We start from the raw sequence: 16,211 nt of genomic DNA on the forward strand, positions 1-16,211 counted from the left end.
AAAAAAAAAAAGAAAAGAAAAGAAAAAAAAAAAGTCCCTGTGAAGACCTCCCGGATTGTGGGAGAACAGAGAGCAGAGACATAAACAAAAGCTACAATGTAGCTGAACCCCGATCCCTGCACTTGGAGCTGTAAGGGTCGGGTCCCTGCCCTGGGGCCGGCGGGAGCAAACTGGCTGTGTTGAGACCAAATCCCCCTACGGGCTCAAAATGATCCCGGTTCTGGCAGAGACAGTGGCGGGGCCAAGGTCAAGCCCCAGCCTGCTTTCACTGAGGTAAGCCAAAAGCCCCAAGCCCCTCAAAACCCCGTGGGTCTGTGCCTACTTATCTTTATAGTGCTCCTCCTGTGTTCCAGTTGTGCTAAAGTTTCCTCTAAGCAACTCACCTGGGCTGGATTCTGCAGAGTCCCTCTGGTACGTGTCACTCCGTCGCCATCTTCCCGGAAGTCAATTTTTGAATTCGTGTAGACCTTTTCTGTACTTGTTCACATCTTCTTGATGATAGTCATTCATTTTATAATAAGAGCAAAGGACAAAGGGGAGTTTTTCAAGAGTATATGCTTTGGCTAGCCCCAAAGGGAGAGGACAAACCTGAATACAAAAGAATGTTGGAGAGTCTACAGGTGGAGTAAAGGACCAAGCCCTTTCTGGTTCTGAAGGCAGGGACGGGGCAGCCCAGTGCATCCTGGAATGAGTGAGAACTTGGAAGCCATTCCTGGCTTTCCCTGTTTTGTTCCCACAGGACTCAGCTGAGTTGGCCCCAATCAACCATCCGGACAGACTTCACAGTCAAGCAGCTGCCCCACAGCAACTGTCTTTGAGGGGAAAGTGTGATCCAGGTGTGTCCTAACACAAACCCATCATCTTTCCACCATCACTATTCCATCTCCTTTCTGCCTTCCTTCCACATATCTGTCTACTTTCTACTGTCTTTTTCTTGCTTTGGCTGTTTATTGCACACTGTGTCACACTCCATGCCAGTGGAGTGCAAGTGACCCATTCCCTTATAGTGTTCCCTTTCAGCGATGGGATTGAGACAAACGGATCAGCGTGCATGGCAGAGGGGTGTGGTAAGTACCGTGAAGCATGGTAGAAGATGCATAAGAGAGCATCATGTGTAGTGAGGCCTCGCTGGGATGATGACTTTGGGCTGAAACCCAAAGGTAAGCCATCCCAGTATTGAGGGTAGGCTGGGAAGAACACCCCCCCACCACCAAAAAAAACCTAACTCATGGCCATTGAGCTGATTCTGACACATGGTTACCCTTTAGGACACGGTAGACCTGCCCCTGTGGGTTCCGACCCAAACTCTTTATGGGAGTAGAAAGCCTCATCTTTCTCCCACGGAGAAGCTGGGGGTTTCAAACTGCTGGCCGTGAGGTGAGCAGCCCAACACTTAACCTCTAGGCCCCCAGGGTTCCCCTGAGGTAGGGCAGAGTGCTGTGGAAAAGGACACAGCAGGAACCAGGGTGGCAGGGTGGCAGGAACGTGACATAGATGAAAGTGCTGTATGTTTGTCATATCAGCATGGCATCAGGCTTCCCTGAGTACTATATCTGTGGAATAAGGTTTGATGTCCGAAGTGTGAAACCTCCCATCTATTTATCTGTTCCTGTGTCTTGATTACTATAGCTTTGCAGTAGGCTTAAAGTTGGTGCCATCAGGCAATAGTTTTTGTTCAGTGTAATTTTGGGCCTTTGGAATTTCTCTTTATCTTTAGAATCAGTTTGCATATATCCACACAGTAAGTTACTAGGATTTTGATTGACATTGCATTGAATCTGTAGATCAAGTTGAGAGGAATTGGCATTTTAATAATATGTATTCTTCCTATCCATGAGCATGGAATCTCTCTCCATTTATTTAGATCTACTTTGGTTTCTTTCTTTAATATTTTGCTGTTTTTCTAATGTAAATCTTGTACATTTTTTTGGTATGAAAGTAAATGGTGTTTAATTTTATTTTCAAATTCCAATTCTTTATTACTGATGTGTAAGAAAACAAGTGACTTTTGTATATTAACCTTGTGTATTGCTACCATATTTTATAATCATGTATTAGTTCCAGGAGTTTTTAAAAATAAATTCTTAAACTGTTTTGCATAGAAAATCTAGTCATCTGTCAACAAAGAGAGTTTTGTTTCTTCTTTTCCCCTCTGTATACCTTCTCTTATGTACTTGCAATGACTAGGTCTTCCAGAACAATGTGGTCTAAGAGTGTTGTGAAAGGGAATGAACAAACGTTTCATGTTTCCAATATTAGAGGAAACATTGTAGATCTTTCTACCTGCATATTTGTTTGTGCTCTAGGTATATTCACATATATAATAGAGCACCTCTGGAAACGTCCTAGACATAAGCCCATACTTCTCAAGATTGGGCCCACACTGAGTTTGAGGCTAAGGACCGCAGTCTTGCATCCATCTAGATCTGTGGGGTCACTGCGGACTCCCAGTGAGCCGCTGTGCGTTTCTGAGACCGTAACTGTTTACAAGACTAAAAGCTCAGTCTTTCTCCCACAGAGATGCTGGGGGTTTCGAACGGGTGACCATGCAGATCACAGCCCATTGCCTAGCCACTGTACCACCAGTGTCCACTAACCAAATAATAGACTGAGCCATAAAATAAGCAATACCATCCATAAAGAATGTGTTCCTTAGGACAGTCAACGAGAGGAGACCAAAAAGGGCAAATTTGCCCCAAAACGAAGATGCAAAGGCATGAAGGGTCACAGAACTGCATGAACGGAAATGGGGAGATGAAGGTGGAAGCAGAGAGCAGCAGCAATCTGTTATGGATTTTGCAACCCCTGTGACAGGACGAATGGAAGTTTAACACCCTTTGCAGTGGGTTAATATCCTTGCTTCTCTTTAGTTGGCATGTGCTTCACACAATGCTACAATTTAATCATTCGATCATATGAAGGCGTTATATTAAGATTTGCGTAACCATCGCCTCCATCACTTTCAGGACATATTCTTCCTGTACCCTGTGTTGTTACCTGTCCCTGTGGGTTTCCAGGACTGTAACTCTTTATGGTAAGGGGGAGAGAGCGTTCTCTGTCCCCACGTTCTTCTTGCAGTTCCTGGCATGTTCATTGTGCTTTAGGTACACCACGATTAAAAGAAACATCTATTCCTTTTCCAACTTTCTACTGTCCAACTTTCACACACATAGGAAGTGATCAAAATAGTGTGGCTCGGGTTGGACACACCTTAATCTTTAAAATGACAGCAGTTTTGCTTTTTTGTTATGTACTTTTAAAAAAATTCTTTTTTCGGGGCTCGTACAAATATTACCACAATCCATACATCCATGCATTGTGTCAAGCACATTTGTATATTTATCGCCCTCATCATTCTCCAAACGTGTGCTTTCTCCTCGCGCCAACAGTTTTGCTTTTTAACAGTTTAAAGAGGTCTTTTACAGCAGATTTGCTCAATGCAATTCATCATACCCGTTGGAATTACTACAACAATAATTTTTAAAAAAGGAAACTAATAAGTGTAAGTGAGAATGTTTAGCAATCAGAGCTTTCATATGTTGCTGTCTATGAATGTAAAACAGTCACATTTCAAATAAATATGTTACAACCCATTTTGGAAGTAGAAATGATAGAGAAGTATGATGGTTCCTCAAGAAGATAAACATAGACGTCTCATATGACTCAGAAACTGCCCTTCACAGACATGAACAACGGAGCTCGCAGCGCAGATCCTGCTCTCCGGTGCACGGAGTGTGCTGCTAGAGATGCTTCCATATCACGGGCACCTGCCGGCGCTCCCAGCGCTGCCTCCTCCGAGACTCCACGCACCTCTTCAAGCTCAAAGGGAGCAGATTTGCCATCCATAAAAAGATCCAGTCCACTCTAGGAAGTTGGAAACCCGGGAGGACTGTCTTACAACATTGTACATCACAAAGGAGGATTTCAACTTCTGACTGGGTGTGAACCAGATTCATGCACCTGACTCCAACCTTCCTAGTGTCTCTGCTTTTTATTGAGAGTGCATGGGTTTGACTTCAGGAAGCTCGAGCTACCAAGTGGACTCGGTGACTGTTCAAGACGTGGCTGTGGATTTTAGCCCAGAAGAATGGGCATTGCTGGATGTTTCCCAGAAGCAGCTCTATAGAGATGTGGTGGTGGAGACCTTCACAAACTCAGCTACAGTAGAATTGGTTCTATTTCTCTACTGTAAATGATTAAGAAAACCAACCCCCTGAAGGTGTAATGGTAACATTCTTGAAAAATGACACAAGTGCCTCCATATTACAAAAAATCTGTGGATTTCATGGCTGTGTAAAGCAGGATAACAACTACAACACACTTTTGAGAATATATTTGGCATCTGGTGGAATATATCAGTAAAATACTGTTGATGAGATCTCCAGTCAAATTTCAATGATTTCTGCATTAAGAAGGACAGGATACTTACATCCCATGGAAAGTCTTCAGTATGGCAAATCATCCAAGGATCCTTCTTCCCTAGAGCAAAATGAGCAGTTTCACACTTCACTCAATACTGACCAATTCAGGTCATGTGGAAAAAACAATGTGTACACTCCAGTAGAATTTATCACAGGAAACACATGCTATGAATATTAGAGACTGTGGTAAATCTTTGGAGATTCTTCAACACTCACAGATGATATGGGAATGTCCAATGGAGCTAAGTCTTATGAACGTAAGCACTGTGGGAAGGCTTTACTCAATTCACATGCCTCTTTCAACATATGAGAATTCACAGTGGAGAGAGACCTTTTGAATGCAAGGCACGTGGGAGAACTTTTACTAAATCCACACACTTAGAGTCCATATGAGAATTCACAGTGGAGAGAGGAATATATGCAATGAGAGAACCTTTACTTAACTGGTAGTTTCACTAGACATATGAGAATTCTCAGTGGAGAGAATCCTTATGGATGTAAGGAATGTGGGAGAATTTTACTCAATCTGGTAGTCTCATTAAATATAAAAAAATTCACAGTGCAGAGAGGAATATGGGAAAGTCTTGACTCATTCCTAATACCTCAATCAACATGAGAATTCATGGTTGGGGAGAGGCCTTATGAGTCTAAGGAATGTCAGAGAACATTTACTTGATCCTCAGACATCATGATGTACACATTTAAGAACTCCCAGGGGAGGGAAGATTTATAAATGTAAGTCATGTGGTGACAGGTATAGTGAACCTGAAAGCTTCACTGTGCATATCAGAAACTATATTACAGAGAAGCTGTACGAATTAAGAAAATGCTATGTCACTCTTTGTAATATTATGTAATGTAATATGTTCTTTAATTTCCACTCAATTTTCTGATCTCACTTGTATTTCAAAAAAATTATGAATTACCACTTTAATTTATAGAAATATTATTTTACAACATCATCAATACATAGACATTTTGAAATATTTTATCCACTCTTTTCTAAAATTTTTAATAAAGATGATTTTAACAATGCTGTACCACACACAAAAATAAATGAAAACTGAAATCAAGTATATACTTGTAGACAGCTCATTGTAGTACTATTCACAGTACCCGAAAGATGAAATCCAAGAACAGATACAATGGGGAAAATACGGTATTACAGTCATTGAAATAGTATTAATCTATTTTAAAAAGTTCCAGTACCCGGAATGACATGGATGAACTTGACAAACATCATGTTGAGAGAAATAAGCCAGGTACAAAGGGCACATGTTGCACGATTCCTCCTGTGTGAGATCTCTAAACTGGGCAAATGTCTAGGGACAGGAAGCAGAGTCCCAGGACTGGGGCCGGAGGTCGAGGAGAAATGGGCAGTTACTTAGTACTGCATACAGAGTTTTTGTTGTGATATGAAAACATTTTGGAAATAGTTGTGACAATGTCACAATATTATGAATATAATTAATGTCGTGGAATTAGATGTCAATGATAGTTAAAATAGCAAACTTCATGTCCTGTGTTTCTTTGCCGAAGTGAAAAAAATAAATCAGGAGGGTGTTAGGAAGCCAGTTTTCTTAATTTCCAACAGTTTCCTTCATTGCCCTGGCAGCATTTATTGATTAATCAGTTTATCATTGATATGAAGTGCTCGTAGCATATTAATTGAGAGTAGCTTTAAAAAAATCATTGTATTGGGGGCTCTTACAGCTCCTATAACAATCCACACATTCATCGTGTCAATCGCATTTGTACGTATGCTGCCATCATCATTTTCAAAACATTTTCTTTCTACTTGGGCCTTTGGTATCAGCTCCTTTTTTCCCTCCCTCCCCCTCTCTCCCACCCTTGTGAACCCTGATGAATTATAAATTATTATTTTCATATCTTACACCATCTGCTGTCTCCCTTCACCCATGTTTCTGTTGCTCATCTCCCAGGGAGGAGAGAGGGCTGTAGCTCAATCATTGTAGGTGGTTTCTCATTTTTCCCTCTTCTCCCCCTACCCTCATGGTATTGCTTCTCCCATTACTGTTCCTGAGGGCTTTACTGGTCCTGGATTCCCTGTGTCGAGAGCTCTTATCTGTACCAGTGTACATGATCCAGTCTAGCCATATTTATTAGTTAGAACTGGGGTCGTGATAGTGGGGGGAGGAAGAAACATTAAAGAACTAGAGGAACATTGTATGTTCCATTGGGGCTGTGCTGCACCCTGGCTGACTCATTCCTTCCTTGTGACCCTTCTGTGTGGGAATGTCCAATTGTCTACGGATGGGCTTTCGGCACCCACTCCAACCCCCATCATTTGCACCAATAAATTTGGTTGTTTTGGGTCTTCTGATGCCTGATACCTGATCCTGTCGACACCTCCTGATCACACAGGCTGGTGTGGGCTTTGTTGCTTCCCTGCTAGATGACCACTTGTTTAATTTCAAGGCTTTCAGACTCCAGATGCTATATCTTGTAATAGCCAGGCACCATCAGCTTCCTTCGCCACATTTGCTTATGCACCCATTTGTCTTCAGCTATTGTGTGGAGAAGGTGAGCCTCACAGAATGCCAGGTTATTAGAACAAAGTGTTCTTGCATTGAGGGAGGACTTGAGTAGAGACCCAATGCCCATTGAGAGCAGCTTTTTTAAAGGTGGTTTTCTTAGGGTACCTTTCGATATAAAATCAAACTTCATGTATGACTGTATAGCGTGTATACTGTCTATTGATCAATAGAGGCATGTGAAGACTGCAGAATCAATGCAGCTGGCTACGGCAAGCACCATTGAGATTTCGAGGATGGCCAAAAGAGGAAACCGCCCTGGTACACTGCTGTCCAACCTCTGGGAATCCTGTGAGCATTCCTTCCTCAGCTTTATCTCCTCCCTGCCCAGGTTTCCATCTGTCAGCATCGACTGGCCAGTGTGAGCCATGCAAGCCCGGAGTGGAGTACACCAATGTGACAAACAACTTCTCCTCCTGTCTTCTCTGCCACAGTTGTGATTCTGGTATGAACACACACTCCGGGCCCAGAGGTGGGGTTTGGGGTGACCAGGTGGAAATCACAGCTGAGGTGGAGTTGGGACACGGAGACTCCAGTCTAACATGACTGTCTGTGTACCTTGAAACATAAGTGTGTCTTCACACACAGACAGAAATTAATGATGCAAACAGTGGCATTTGGTAGAGAAAAAAGTTTTTTAACTATCAGTTGGAGATGATGGGTTAGCACTCTTTCCTTTAAGATAAAGGGCAATATAACTGTTGCCTAATAATTCTAGCAAGGGGCAAGTACTTGGTTTGAAGCTGCTGCCCTGGTTCTAGTCTTGTGCCAGCCTCGTAGCTCTGTCTGCCCAAGGCCTCACAGCATGGCTCCTTAACTCCCCACCCCGCCTTTCTCAGCAGGGCCAGTTTTGGTGGGGTTTTAGGGAGTCCACCCAAGAGGTCCTGTATTAGTCTTGGTACTTTGGAGAAACAAATCCATAGCAACTCATGTATAAGACAGAGTTTTATGTAAAGAAAATGTGCATGACGAAAACATCCCAACCCAATGCTGCCCAAGCCCACAAGTTGAACATTACATTAACCCATTAACCCAACACCAGTCCACAAAGTCCTCCACCTCACAAAACAGTGGCAATGATGCCGACTGCAGGAGGAAAGCTGAATCAGTGAACGAACAAGCATCTCAGCACTAGCGGGGGTCTCCACATGGCTGCTCCAGCACCCAGGGCTGCATCGGGATAGGTCCATGTAGCTTCTCCTTGGGGATGTCTTGTAGGAAGTCGATCTTGCAAGCTGAAGCAGGGAACTGCTAAGGCAGCTGCAGCTGCACCCGCTGCAACCATCACAAAACAAGAGCCCCGAGAACTAGAACGGCGAGGCTTCACCACCCATTTATCCCTCCGCCTTTCAACTAGCCCCACATGTGATTATCGGCCAGCTTGGCACAAGTAACTAACTCAGGTCCCCTCCATGCAATGTTCCTCGATGCCTACCTCATTCACACTGTGTTCCTGCCCAACACCCCTCCTGCCTTCAACACCGAGCCGGGCTCTGCTCTGTTGTACGATAGCCGAGCAGCGAGCAGTGGCTGTGCTCTGGTCTGGGGCTGCAGAAACCGGGCCTGAAATCGACTGCAGTCGGGTCGGCTTGACCTGAGGGGGATGGGTGTGGGTGGCTGAGGGACCAGTCCGGGAAACAGTCTGTAAAGCCGTGTGCTTTGTCTCCAGATCAAGTGGAGATACATCCGTGCACCCCCACCAGAGACAGGGAGTGTGCGTGCAACCGTGGGACTTATCGTGACGAAGATTACACAGAGATGTGTGAAGAGGGCAGCCCTAGGTGAGACTCAGGGCTCCCACGAGCCAGGTGACCTGAGGTTCCGATGCTCCCTGTCCTCTTCCTTCTGTCCAGTCGTTCTGGCCCCCACGGGGCGTTCTTGAGCCCATGAGTCTCAGATGACTTCACAGCTCCTCTGACCCATCTGCCTGTCCCAGCAGCGTGCCTGCACCCATCTCTTCCCACCTCTACCCTGCACTCTTTCCCTGAGCCAGGCAAGCTCTCCCCTAGGTCCATGGGTCAGTCCCCACACTTTTCTTAATTTTTATTAAATGAGAAGAAAATGATTGAAAAGATTCAAGCTCAGATTACATTATCATATGCATCATGAAATATAATTTTTATGTTTTTTTTGGAGACAGGGACTCATAAGGACAAAAGCGCTTGTGGCCCCAGAACGTCAGAGTGAGGCCACAGGTCAGTCCTCCGGGCTTCACCGAGAGCCCCGAGCCTTCTCAGCCGGGCCGAGGCCAGGTCCTCAGGAATGCCAGTATCTCCTCTGCCCCATGGAGGCAGGAGCACATCAGCCAGGGCAGGGGAGCCAGGAGTGCTGGGAAGGAGGGGAGGCGGGCTGGTGCAGGGGGCCCAGCTCCTGGCCCAAGGGCCTTGATGACATTGCACCTGGAGAAAAGTACTTTGGCCACCAAGGGTGGCCCTCGTTGCCCAGGGAGGCACCGTGTGGGCACACAGATGAGCCCCAGCCCGGAGAATTAGATGGGGAGGTCCAGTGGCTGAGCTGCTCATGCTCAGCTCCTTGTACTGGACCCCACAGGGACAGTGGGGGCCATCACCCCTGGACACTGGAGATCCAGGTCCCTCCTCTAGGGGACACTGGGGAGGGAGTGGTACTCTTCTCATCTTCCCAGCCCTCGCGTGTAGCCCCGCTCATTTCTCTCTGCATCCCCCCCCCCCGCCCCCGTGCCCTGATGGGATGGTTGAGGACAGTCCCTGTACCCCAAGAGTGACCGTAATTGTGTCTCCAGAAAAACAGGTACCAAGGCCACAGAGAAAGCCAGAGTTTCTGAAGAGCCAGTGCTCACTGGCCTGTGGAGTCCCACCACTGCGAGTCCTCCTCCCTCAGGCACTGGACCCTGTGAGATCGTGGGGATCATTGGGATCGTTTCTGGACCAGTTCTGGTTCTGGCACTTATCTATTGGTGCAGGCGTCAAGGTAAGGCAGAATGAGGGTGAGGCAGGGGCTTTGCTGACTCCTTTATTGTCCCCTCAGCTGCCCGACATGGACAGGCACGATTCACCCCCAGTGCCCCGACCCCTGACCACACTCGGCAGGGCCGAGCTTGTTCTTCCCCTTGTAAGGCGTCTCCAGGCCAGCGAGCTACAGGCTCTTGGTAGAGCGCCTTTCTGTTCCTCGCCTTTTCCCCGTCCCCTTGTGATGCCCTGCCAGCTGGCCCTACCTTGGCGGGGAGTGTGTGTGTGTGTGTGGGAGGTTGGGGATACCCACAGGACCCACGCTCGCCACTTGCTAAAGGGCACAGTCCTTCTCTTCCAGGTCTCGGCGTGGTCTCCAGGGTCGTGAACAGAGTGAGTGGGCATGGCGTCCCTGGGCTGAGGGACCACCTCTCAGGAGCTGCTTCCGGCTCACACAGCATCCCACGTGGACTGGCTCCCTGGCATGGCCTGTGCTCATCCTCCAGCTCCCACTGTTGCCTGCTGGCTCTGGGCTGACTGTAACTTGGCAGGTGGTCCATGTGCCTCGCGGTGGTGCAGGGTCCTGTCTTGCTGCTGCTTGGGACGTCCCCTCTCCCCCACGGCACAGTGTCCGCAGACGGGGTGAACCTGCTGTGGGCACCATCCCAGGGTCCCAGCAGAGCCTGAATCTGCTGAGCTGTGTACCCACCCAGGGTGATGTCCGTGGGAGGCTTGGGGAAGGCAGGACTGACCTACCTGTGGGTCCCTGTAGAGTGAGTCTCTCTCCCTTAGGCCCGGCTCTGGTGGCTGTGCCACAGAAGAGGGCCCGGAGCTGGTGACAATGCCCACAATGAGTCCCTGAACAGCTATCTGTCACCCATGCTCAACTCTGAGCTGGGAATGGAAGGCCAGCAGCAGGCTGGAGTTGCAGGTGCCCTTGAACAGATCCCCGTGGAAGGAGAGCCTCTCCGGGTGAGTGGGTGACACTGTGGCCCTGACCTTTGTGCGTGCCCACTCATGTGGGTGGGAAGAGGGTTGGGCGTGTCCAGGCAGCTCTCCCTGGTCACAAGGGTGTGATGAGATTGAGGGGACCAGGGACCTGAGGGGAGTGGGCCGCATGTTGGGGGCCGAGCCTGCTCATGATGATGTAACTTCCATTCTACCCAAGACCATCTATCATGGCCCATCAGAGCAGTCCGCACTGATGCCCAGGCATCATCTAGTTCTTCTCTCTTCCCGTCTCAGGGCAGATGAGGTCTGGCTCCTGTAGACGCGTTTCTTTCCTGAACTTTCCTTCTGGCAATTAGGTGTGTCTTAGGGGACTGCTCACTTCATGAGGAGGCAAATGACGATTTTTGTGAATTTTTTCACCAGTTGATTGAGTGCTCCCATGGGACCATGGTCTTAAGGTTTCAGAATAGGTTTTGATGATGTTTAGTTAACTCTGAGGCTTGTTTGTGTTTATGTGAGAAGAACTGGTTTTCTTGCGTGTGCGCGCACACACACGCAAACACATACACACTTTCATTCATCAGTATTGAACTAACCTTTAGTACTTTTCTTTCTTCATCTTTGCTAAGTAGAAAGCACTTCGCTGACTTTCATTATTGTCTTTAATTTGTATTTTTCTGTCTGCACTCTATTTTGCATATTCGCCCGTCGTGGGAATGTTTTCTGGACTGACTGTCCATGGTTGTTATCTTGTCTGTCGCGTCTTTCTCTGGAGACCTGCTCTCCAGCCCAGCCCTTTCTCGCTTCGCCAAGAGACTCCTCCTCCCTTGTCTGCCTCTCCATTTCCCCTGATTTGCTAATGGACCGCTTTTTACAATCTCGGTAGCTCATCTCTTCCTGTGTTTATTCTTCCTTGCTCTGTTCCTCCGTTCAGAGCGTCCTTCCCCAACAGAAGATGAGATGAACATCTCCAGATGTTTTTCCCATTAATGATCAGATTTTTAGCATCACTACCCTTATGTTTCTTCACTACCGTCTAGCAACCAATCTCCTGTTTCCCTGTTTCTGGACCCTTTTTTGTCTTTTGATCTCTTGATAGCTGTTCCCTTGAGCATCCATTGTGGATCCAATCAAGACTAAATCCTTGACAACTTCAAACTTTTCTCCATTTATCATGATGCCACCTACCTACTGGCCCAGTGGTGAGGATGTTGGTTGTCTTTACATTAAGTTGTAATGTATCATGAAGGCTGCAATGCTTGAGCTTCATCAGCAAGTGCTTCAAGTCCTCACTGTCATAGAGCAAGGTTGGGCCTCTGCATGTCCCTAGTTGTTATTAGGCCTTCCTCGGACCCTGATGCCGAGGTCTTCTCCGTGTGGTCCAGCTTCTTGGAGTATTTGCTCAGCATGCAGATTGACTAAATATGGTTGCAACCCTGATGCACAGTTGTCCTGACTTAAACCACGCAGTGCTCCCATGTTCTGTCCAGTCCACTGCCTCATGGTCCATGGACAGGTTCTGCAGGAGCACAAGGAGCTCCCCATCTTCTCAGGGGGACCCATAGTCTGTTATGCTTCACAGGGTTGGATGCCTTTACCAGCAAATGACACCCATTGTAAGTACTATAGAAAAATATTCAGTGAATATGGAAAGCCTGGACTCACTCCCCTACCCCACCCCACCCCCAACTCTCTGGTGTGTTTTTATTGTCGTGACTAGGGGAGATAATTTCTTGTTGAAATCTTTGTACATATTACATATATATGCCTGTATATGGTGCATTAATGTAAGAGGAACTGGAATCTTCAATATTCAGTGTTTCTCTCGTTGAAGACAATAATATTAATCAATTTACATCTTTTATTATCACTCAAGGTAATGTCTTATCTGATCTTTACCAAGGCTCGTGCCCCTTGGTTTCATGTGTCGGGTATAAAGCGGCCCCTGGTTACAGTGTTGAACCTGCTGAGATAAGGAGGCATGGGCCTGCTTTGCCTTGGGTGGGAAGCTGATGATGGGCATCCCCAGGAAGAATTGTGCCAGCTCTCGTTTGCTATCTGAGCAGAAATCCTTACCGTTATAGTATACCCTCCTATGCTAAAGTGTTTGCTAACCATCAGACTTGTTGGTTAATTTTATCCAGCCACTTCAGCCTTGATGGGAGTTATCTGACATTTTCATTTTTAATGAAAATAATTGCCATTATTATTAATTAATGTATTGTTATTTACTAAAACACACTTGCATTCTAGGAAAAAAACCTACCTTTGATTTTCCATAGTGCTCTCATCGATGTTCTTCTATTCGAGTCTTAGAAAGGCATTTGGAGACCGTTATCTTTTGCTGGGCCAGTGGGATTGACAAGATGGGGCAGAAAGAAATTCTCTGGGGTCACGGACTTGGCCCGTGTCTCGATTTGAGTGTTGCATGTACAGGCATGACCAGCTGTCAGGCCTGGAACCAAGCACGCAGTGTCTTTGCCCTTTGCTGCATGTCACATGTTGCTGCCGCAAGCAAACACAGACGGAGGGTTGGAGGCTGGTAGGCGTATTGCTGTTTGCCGCCAGTCCCAGAGAAGGCTGGCATGTCACAGGTCACACAGCTGGCCGAGTGTCAGGGTCAGCTCTAGAATCCACGAGGCCCGACTCAGATCCAAGGTGTTCTCTGCTGTATTTTGTAGGAACCCTCACACGCCGAAGGGTCTCCGATGGGAAGAATGCTCCTGGTTCCCGCGGATGACGCAGACCCCACTGAAAGTAAGTCTTCTCCTCAGAGCAATGTCCTATAAAAAAAACGAACCAATTAAATCGCATGAATGATGTTTGTGTATTGTTTACATGTTCAAATCGTTGTCTTGTTTATATCAGGTTGCACGAAATGAAAGCCATGCCTTCCATTCTAACAGCCATCGCGATCTAGGACACTTATTTCTACCGGCAGGCAGTGTCAGAGCATTCCACCTGCATCCCATTTAATCTCCACTCTGGTGCCGTGATGGGCGATGCTGTACTCTGGCTTCCAGGCCGAATTGTTGCTCAGTTTACTTGCCCATTGTAGCGCTGCCGCAGAGCCAGGCCCTCGTTCTTTGTTCTTTCCGCTAAGGCAGATGCTTCAGGCCGGGGCCCTGACTCGAATAAGCACAGCCCAAAGTGGTGTCTCCCCCGAGGCCTGTTGTGCACGATCCTCTGTTGCCCCTGTCCTCTGGTAGCATAGCCTGCTTGCTTTTCCCATAATGGCCTATCCCGCTTCCCGAGGTTGGGCTCCAATCCTCTGCTGGGGATTGATGAGGGTGAGGCAGTGATCCTGGATCCTCTGTATTTGCAGCAGCAGGTGGGGGAAGTGGAGCAGTAGGGGAACCAAACTAGGGAGTGTCCTTCACCCAGGCCTTTGCTGAGGGGTGCCCCACCTAACTTCACTCTCTGTGTCTTTGTTCTCACACAGCTTTGCACTAATCCTTTGATGACATCATAGGCCTAGTGCCCTTTGATTCCTGGAACAAAATCATGCGGAAATTGAGCCTCACAGAAATGAGATCCAGCTGGCCAGACGCGGTGCAGACTGCACACCACACCAATTGCTATGCAAATGGCTCGGCAAATTGGGGAGAAAAGCCTCCATCAACACCCTACTGGATGCCTTGGAGGCCCTCGGAGAGAGACATGCAAGAGAGACGATTCAGGACCACCTGTTGGGCTCTGGAGTGTACACCTGTGAGCCATACATGCCAGTGAGCCTCTGGTGTTGTGATAACCATCTGCATATGTCATGGAAATGAACACCAGACTGGTCCCAAGAAGGTGAAGGTGCAGCATGCCCTCCTTTCCACACCACTGTTCCTCCATCACTTTCAACATCAAGCATCACCTTCTGTCTTACGTCCCAGGGTGCTGCCACTCATACGGTGGCCGTTGAGAACTCACCAGCAATGGAAATGGCTCCCGTCTCGTGGGTTCTGGTGTGTCCCCAATAAAAATGCAGACATCTATTGGGGGGGGGGTCCTCCTCATCCTCACGCCTGTGGAGCATGGTGAAATCGGATCCAAGAGCCAGATGCAGCATCCCAAGGGCGTGCTCTCCTCTGGTGCTTGCTTGTAGCAAGAGAATCCCCTCTCTTGTTTCTCACAGGGCTCATTTTATACCCCGCAGGGTGGCAACCACAACATATCTAAGACTGTGCATTTTTATTTATTTGTTTTTTTGAGCAAATAATTCTATTGTTAACTTTATTAAATATGGGTGTACATAAAAAGTAAATGAGTAATAATGAAAGTTTTGTATCTTTTTCAACATATCATAGCTTAGAACCACATAACACAATACAAACACATCTGACCTTTAAAGTGTATTGCCTGACTTCAAGTCAGTTCTACCTCATAGTCAATTCTCCTGTAGGGAAGAATAGAACTGCCCCTTTCAGTCTCTAAGACTGTAAATCTTTACATGTGCAGAAAGCCTCACCTTGCTCCCAAAGAGGAGCAGGTTATTCAAACTGCCAACTTTATGGTAAGCAACCCAATCCTAACCCACAACCCTAAAGAGGGCTGCTCTTATTTTATTACTTGACTTCAAATAGCATCGCTTACAAAGAAAGGAAAATGTTTAAAATTTTAATAAAAACTGCTTTATAATTTATGGAATAGTACTCTTTTTTAGAAAGGTTTGAATACATTATTTTAAAATATGTGATCTAATCATATATAACCTATCCTCTTGTTATATTTTAAAACCAGCTTAATATTATCCATCTTTTAAATACTACCTGTAGATTTATTTCTAGTCTATGGAAATATAGATTAAGCTTAAATAAAGTTCATAAAGTATCAAAATTTTGTTCAAATAATATAGTAGTGCTAACTTTCATTTTTTAAATTGCATTTTTTCCTGTTGTTTATAAGGTAATTCTGATGTGGAACTCATTCAATAGCACCTAACAACAGCATTTAATTAAAAAAAATTTTAAATAGCCTCTGTGTGTTTGTTTTAAATGTTTCCTTTATATAAAATAATATCTATATATAACCTTACTTATACCAACTAAGCAAGGGTGATGGTAGAATATATTTATATTAATTCTTCTTCATGAATTTACAGATAATACACTAGGCAATTAACTTTGAAAGGAAAGTAACTAGTGGGGGAAAAAGCCATGTTTATCTAATCAGAAGATTCTGGATTAATTTGACTTAAAAAAGAATATTTTAAATATGTGCATTTCAGATATGTTGCTTCCAATAGAAAATTCTCTGGTTTCTGAAATTGCTTTTTTTAATTGTTTTATTAGGGGCGCATACAACTCTTATCACAATACATACATACATTAATTGTGTAAAGCACATTTGTACATTCATTGCCCTCA

The 16,211-nt window shown here is 45.9% G+C and overlaps 1 protein-coding gene across 1 annotated transcript in view; it reads left to right on the forward strand.

Moving 5' to 3' along the window:
* LOC105979053 (tumor necrosis factor receptor superfamily member 10B) overlaps positions 1 to 14,475 on the forward strand; it is a 42,234-nt gene extending 27,759 nt beyond the window's left edge. Inside the window, exons 3-10 of the mRNA XM_045286846.1 lie at positions 740 to 836; positions 7,308 to 7,421; positions 8,646 to 8,757; positions 9,738 to 9,925; positions 10,265 to 10,296; positions 10,696 to 10,875; positions 13,536 to 13,611; positions 14,297 to 14,475. Coding sequence (XP_045142781.1) covers positions 740 to 836; positions 7,308 to 7,421; positions 8,646 to 8,757; positions 9,738 to 9,925; positions 10,265 to 10,296; positions 10,696 to 10,875; positions 13,536 to 13,611; positions 14,297 to 14,307 — 810 coding nt within the window. The 3' untranslated portion in view covers positions 14,308 to 14,475. The remainder of the gene's footprint in view (positions 1 to 739; positions 837 to 7,307; positions 7,422 to 8,645; positions 8,758 to 9,737; positions 9,926 to 10,264; positions 10,297 to 10,695; positions 10,876 to 13,535; positions 13,612 to 14,296) is intronic.
* The last annotated feature ends 1,736 nt before the right edge of the window (positions 14,476 to 16,211 follow it).

Source organism: Echinops telfairi, unplaced genomic scaffold, assembly GCF_000313985.2.
Source record: "Echinops telfairi isolate 266 unplaced genomic scaffold, ASM31398v2 ScPeMD7_9;HRSCAF=40, whole genome shotgun sequence".
Lineage (NCBI taxonomy): Eukaryota > Metazoa > Chordata > Mammalia > Afrosoricida > Tenrecidae > Echinops > Echinops telfairi.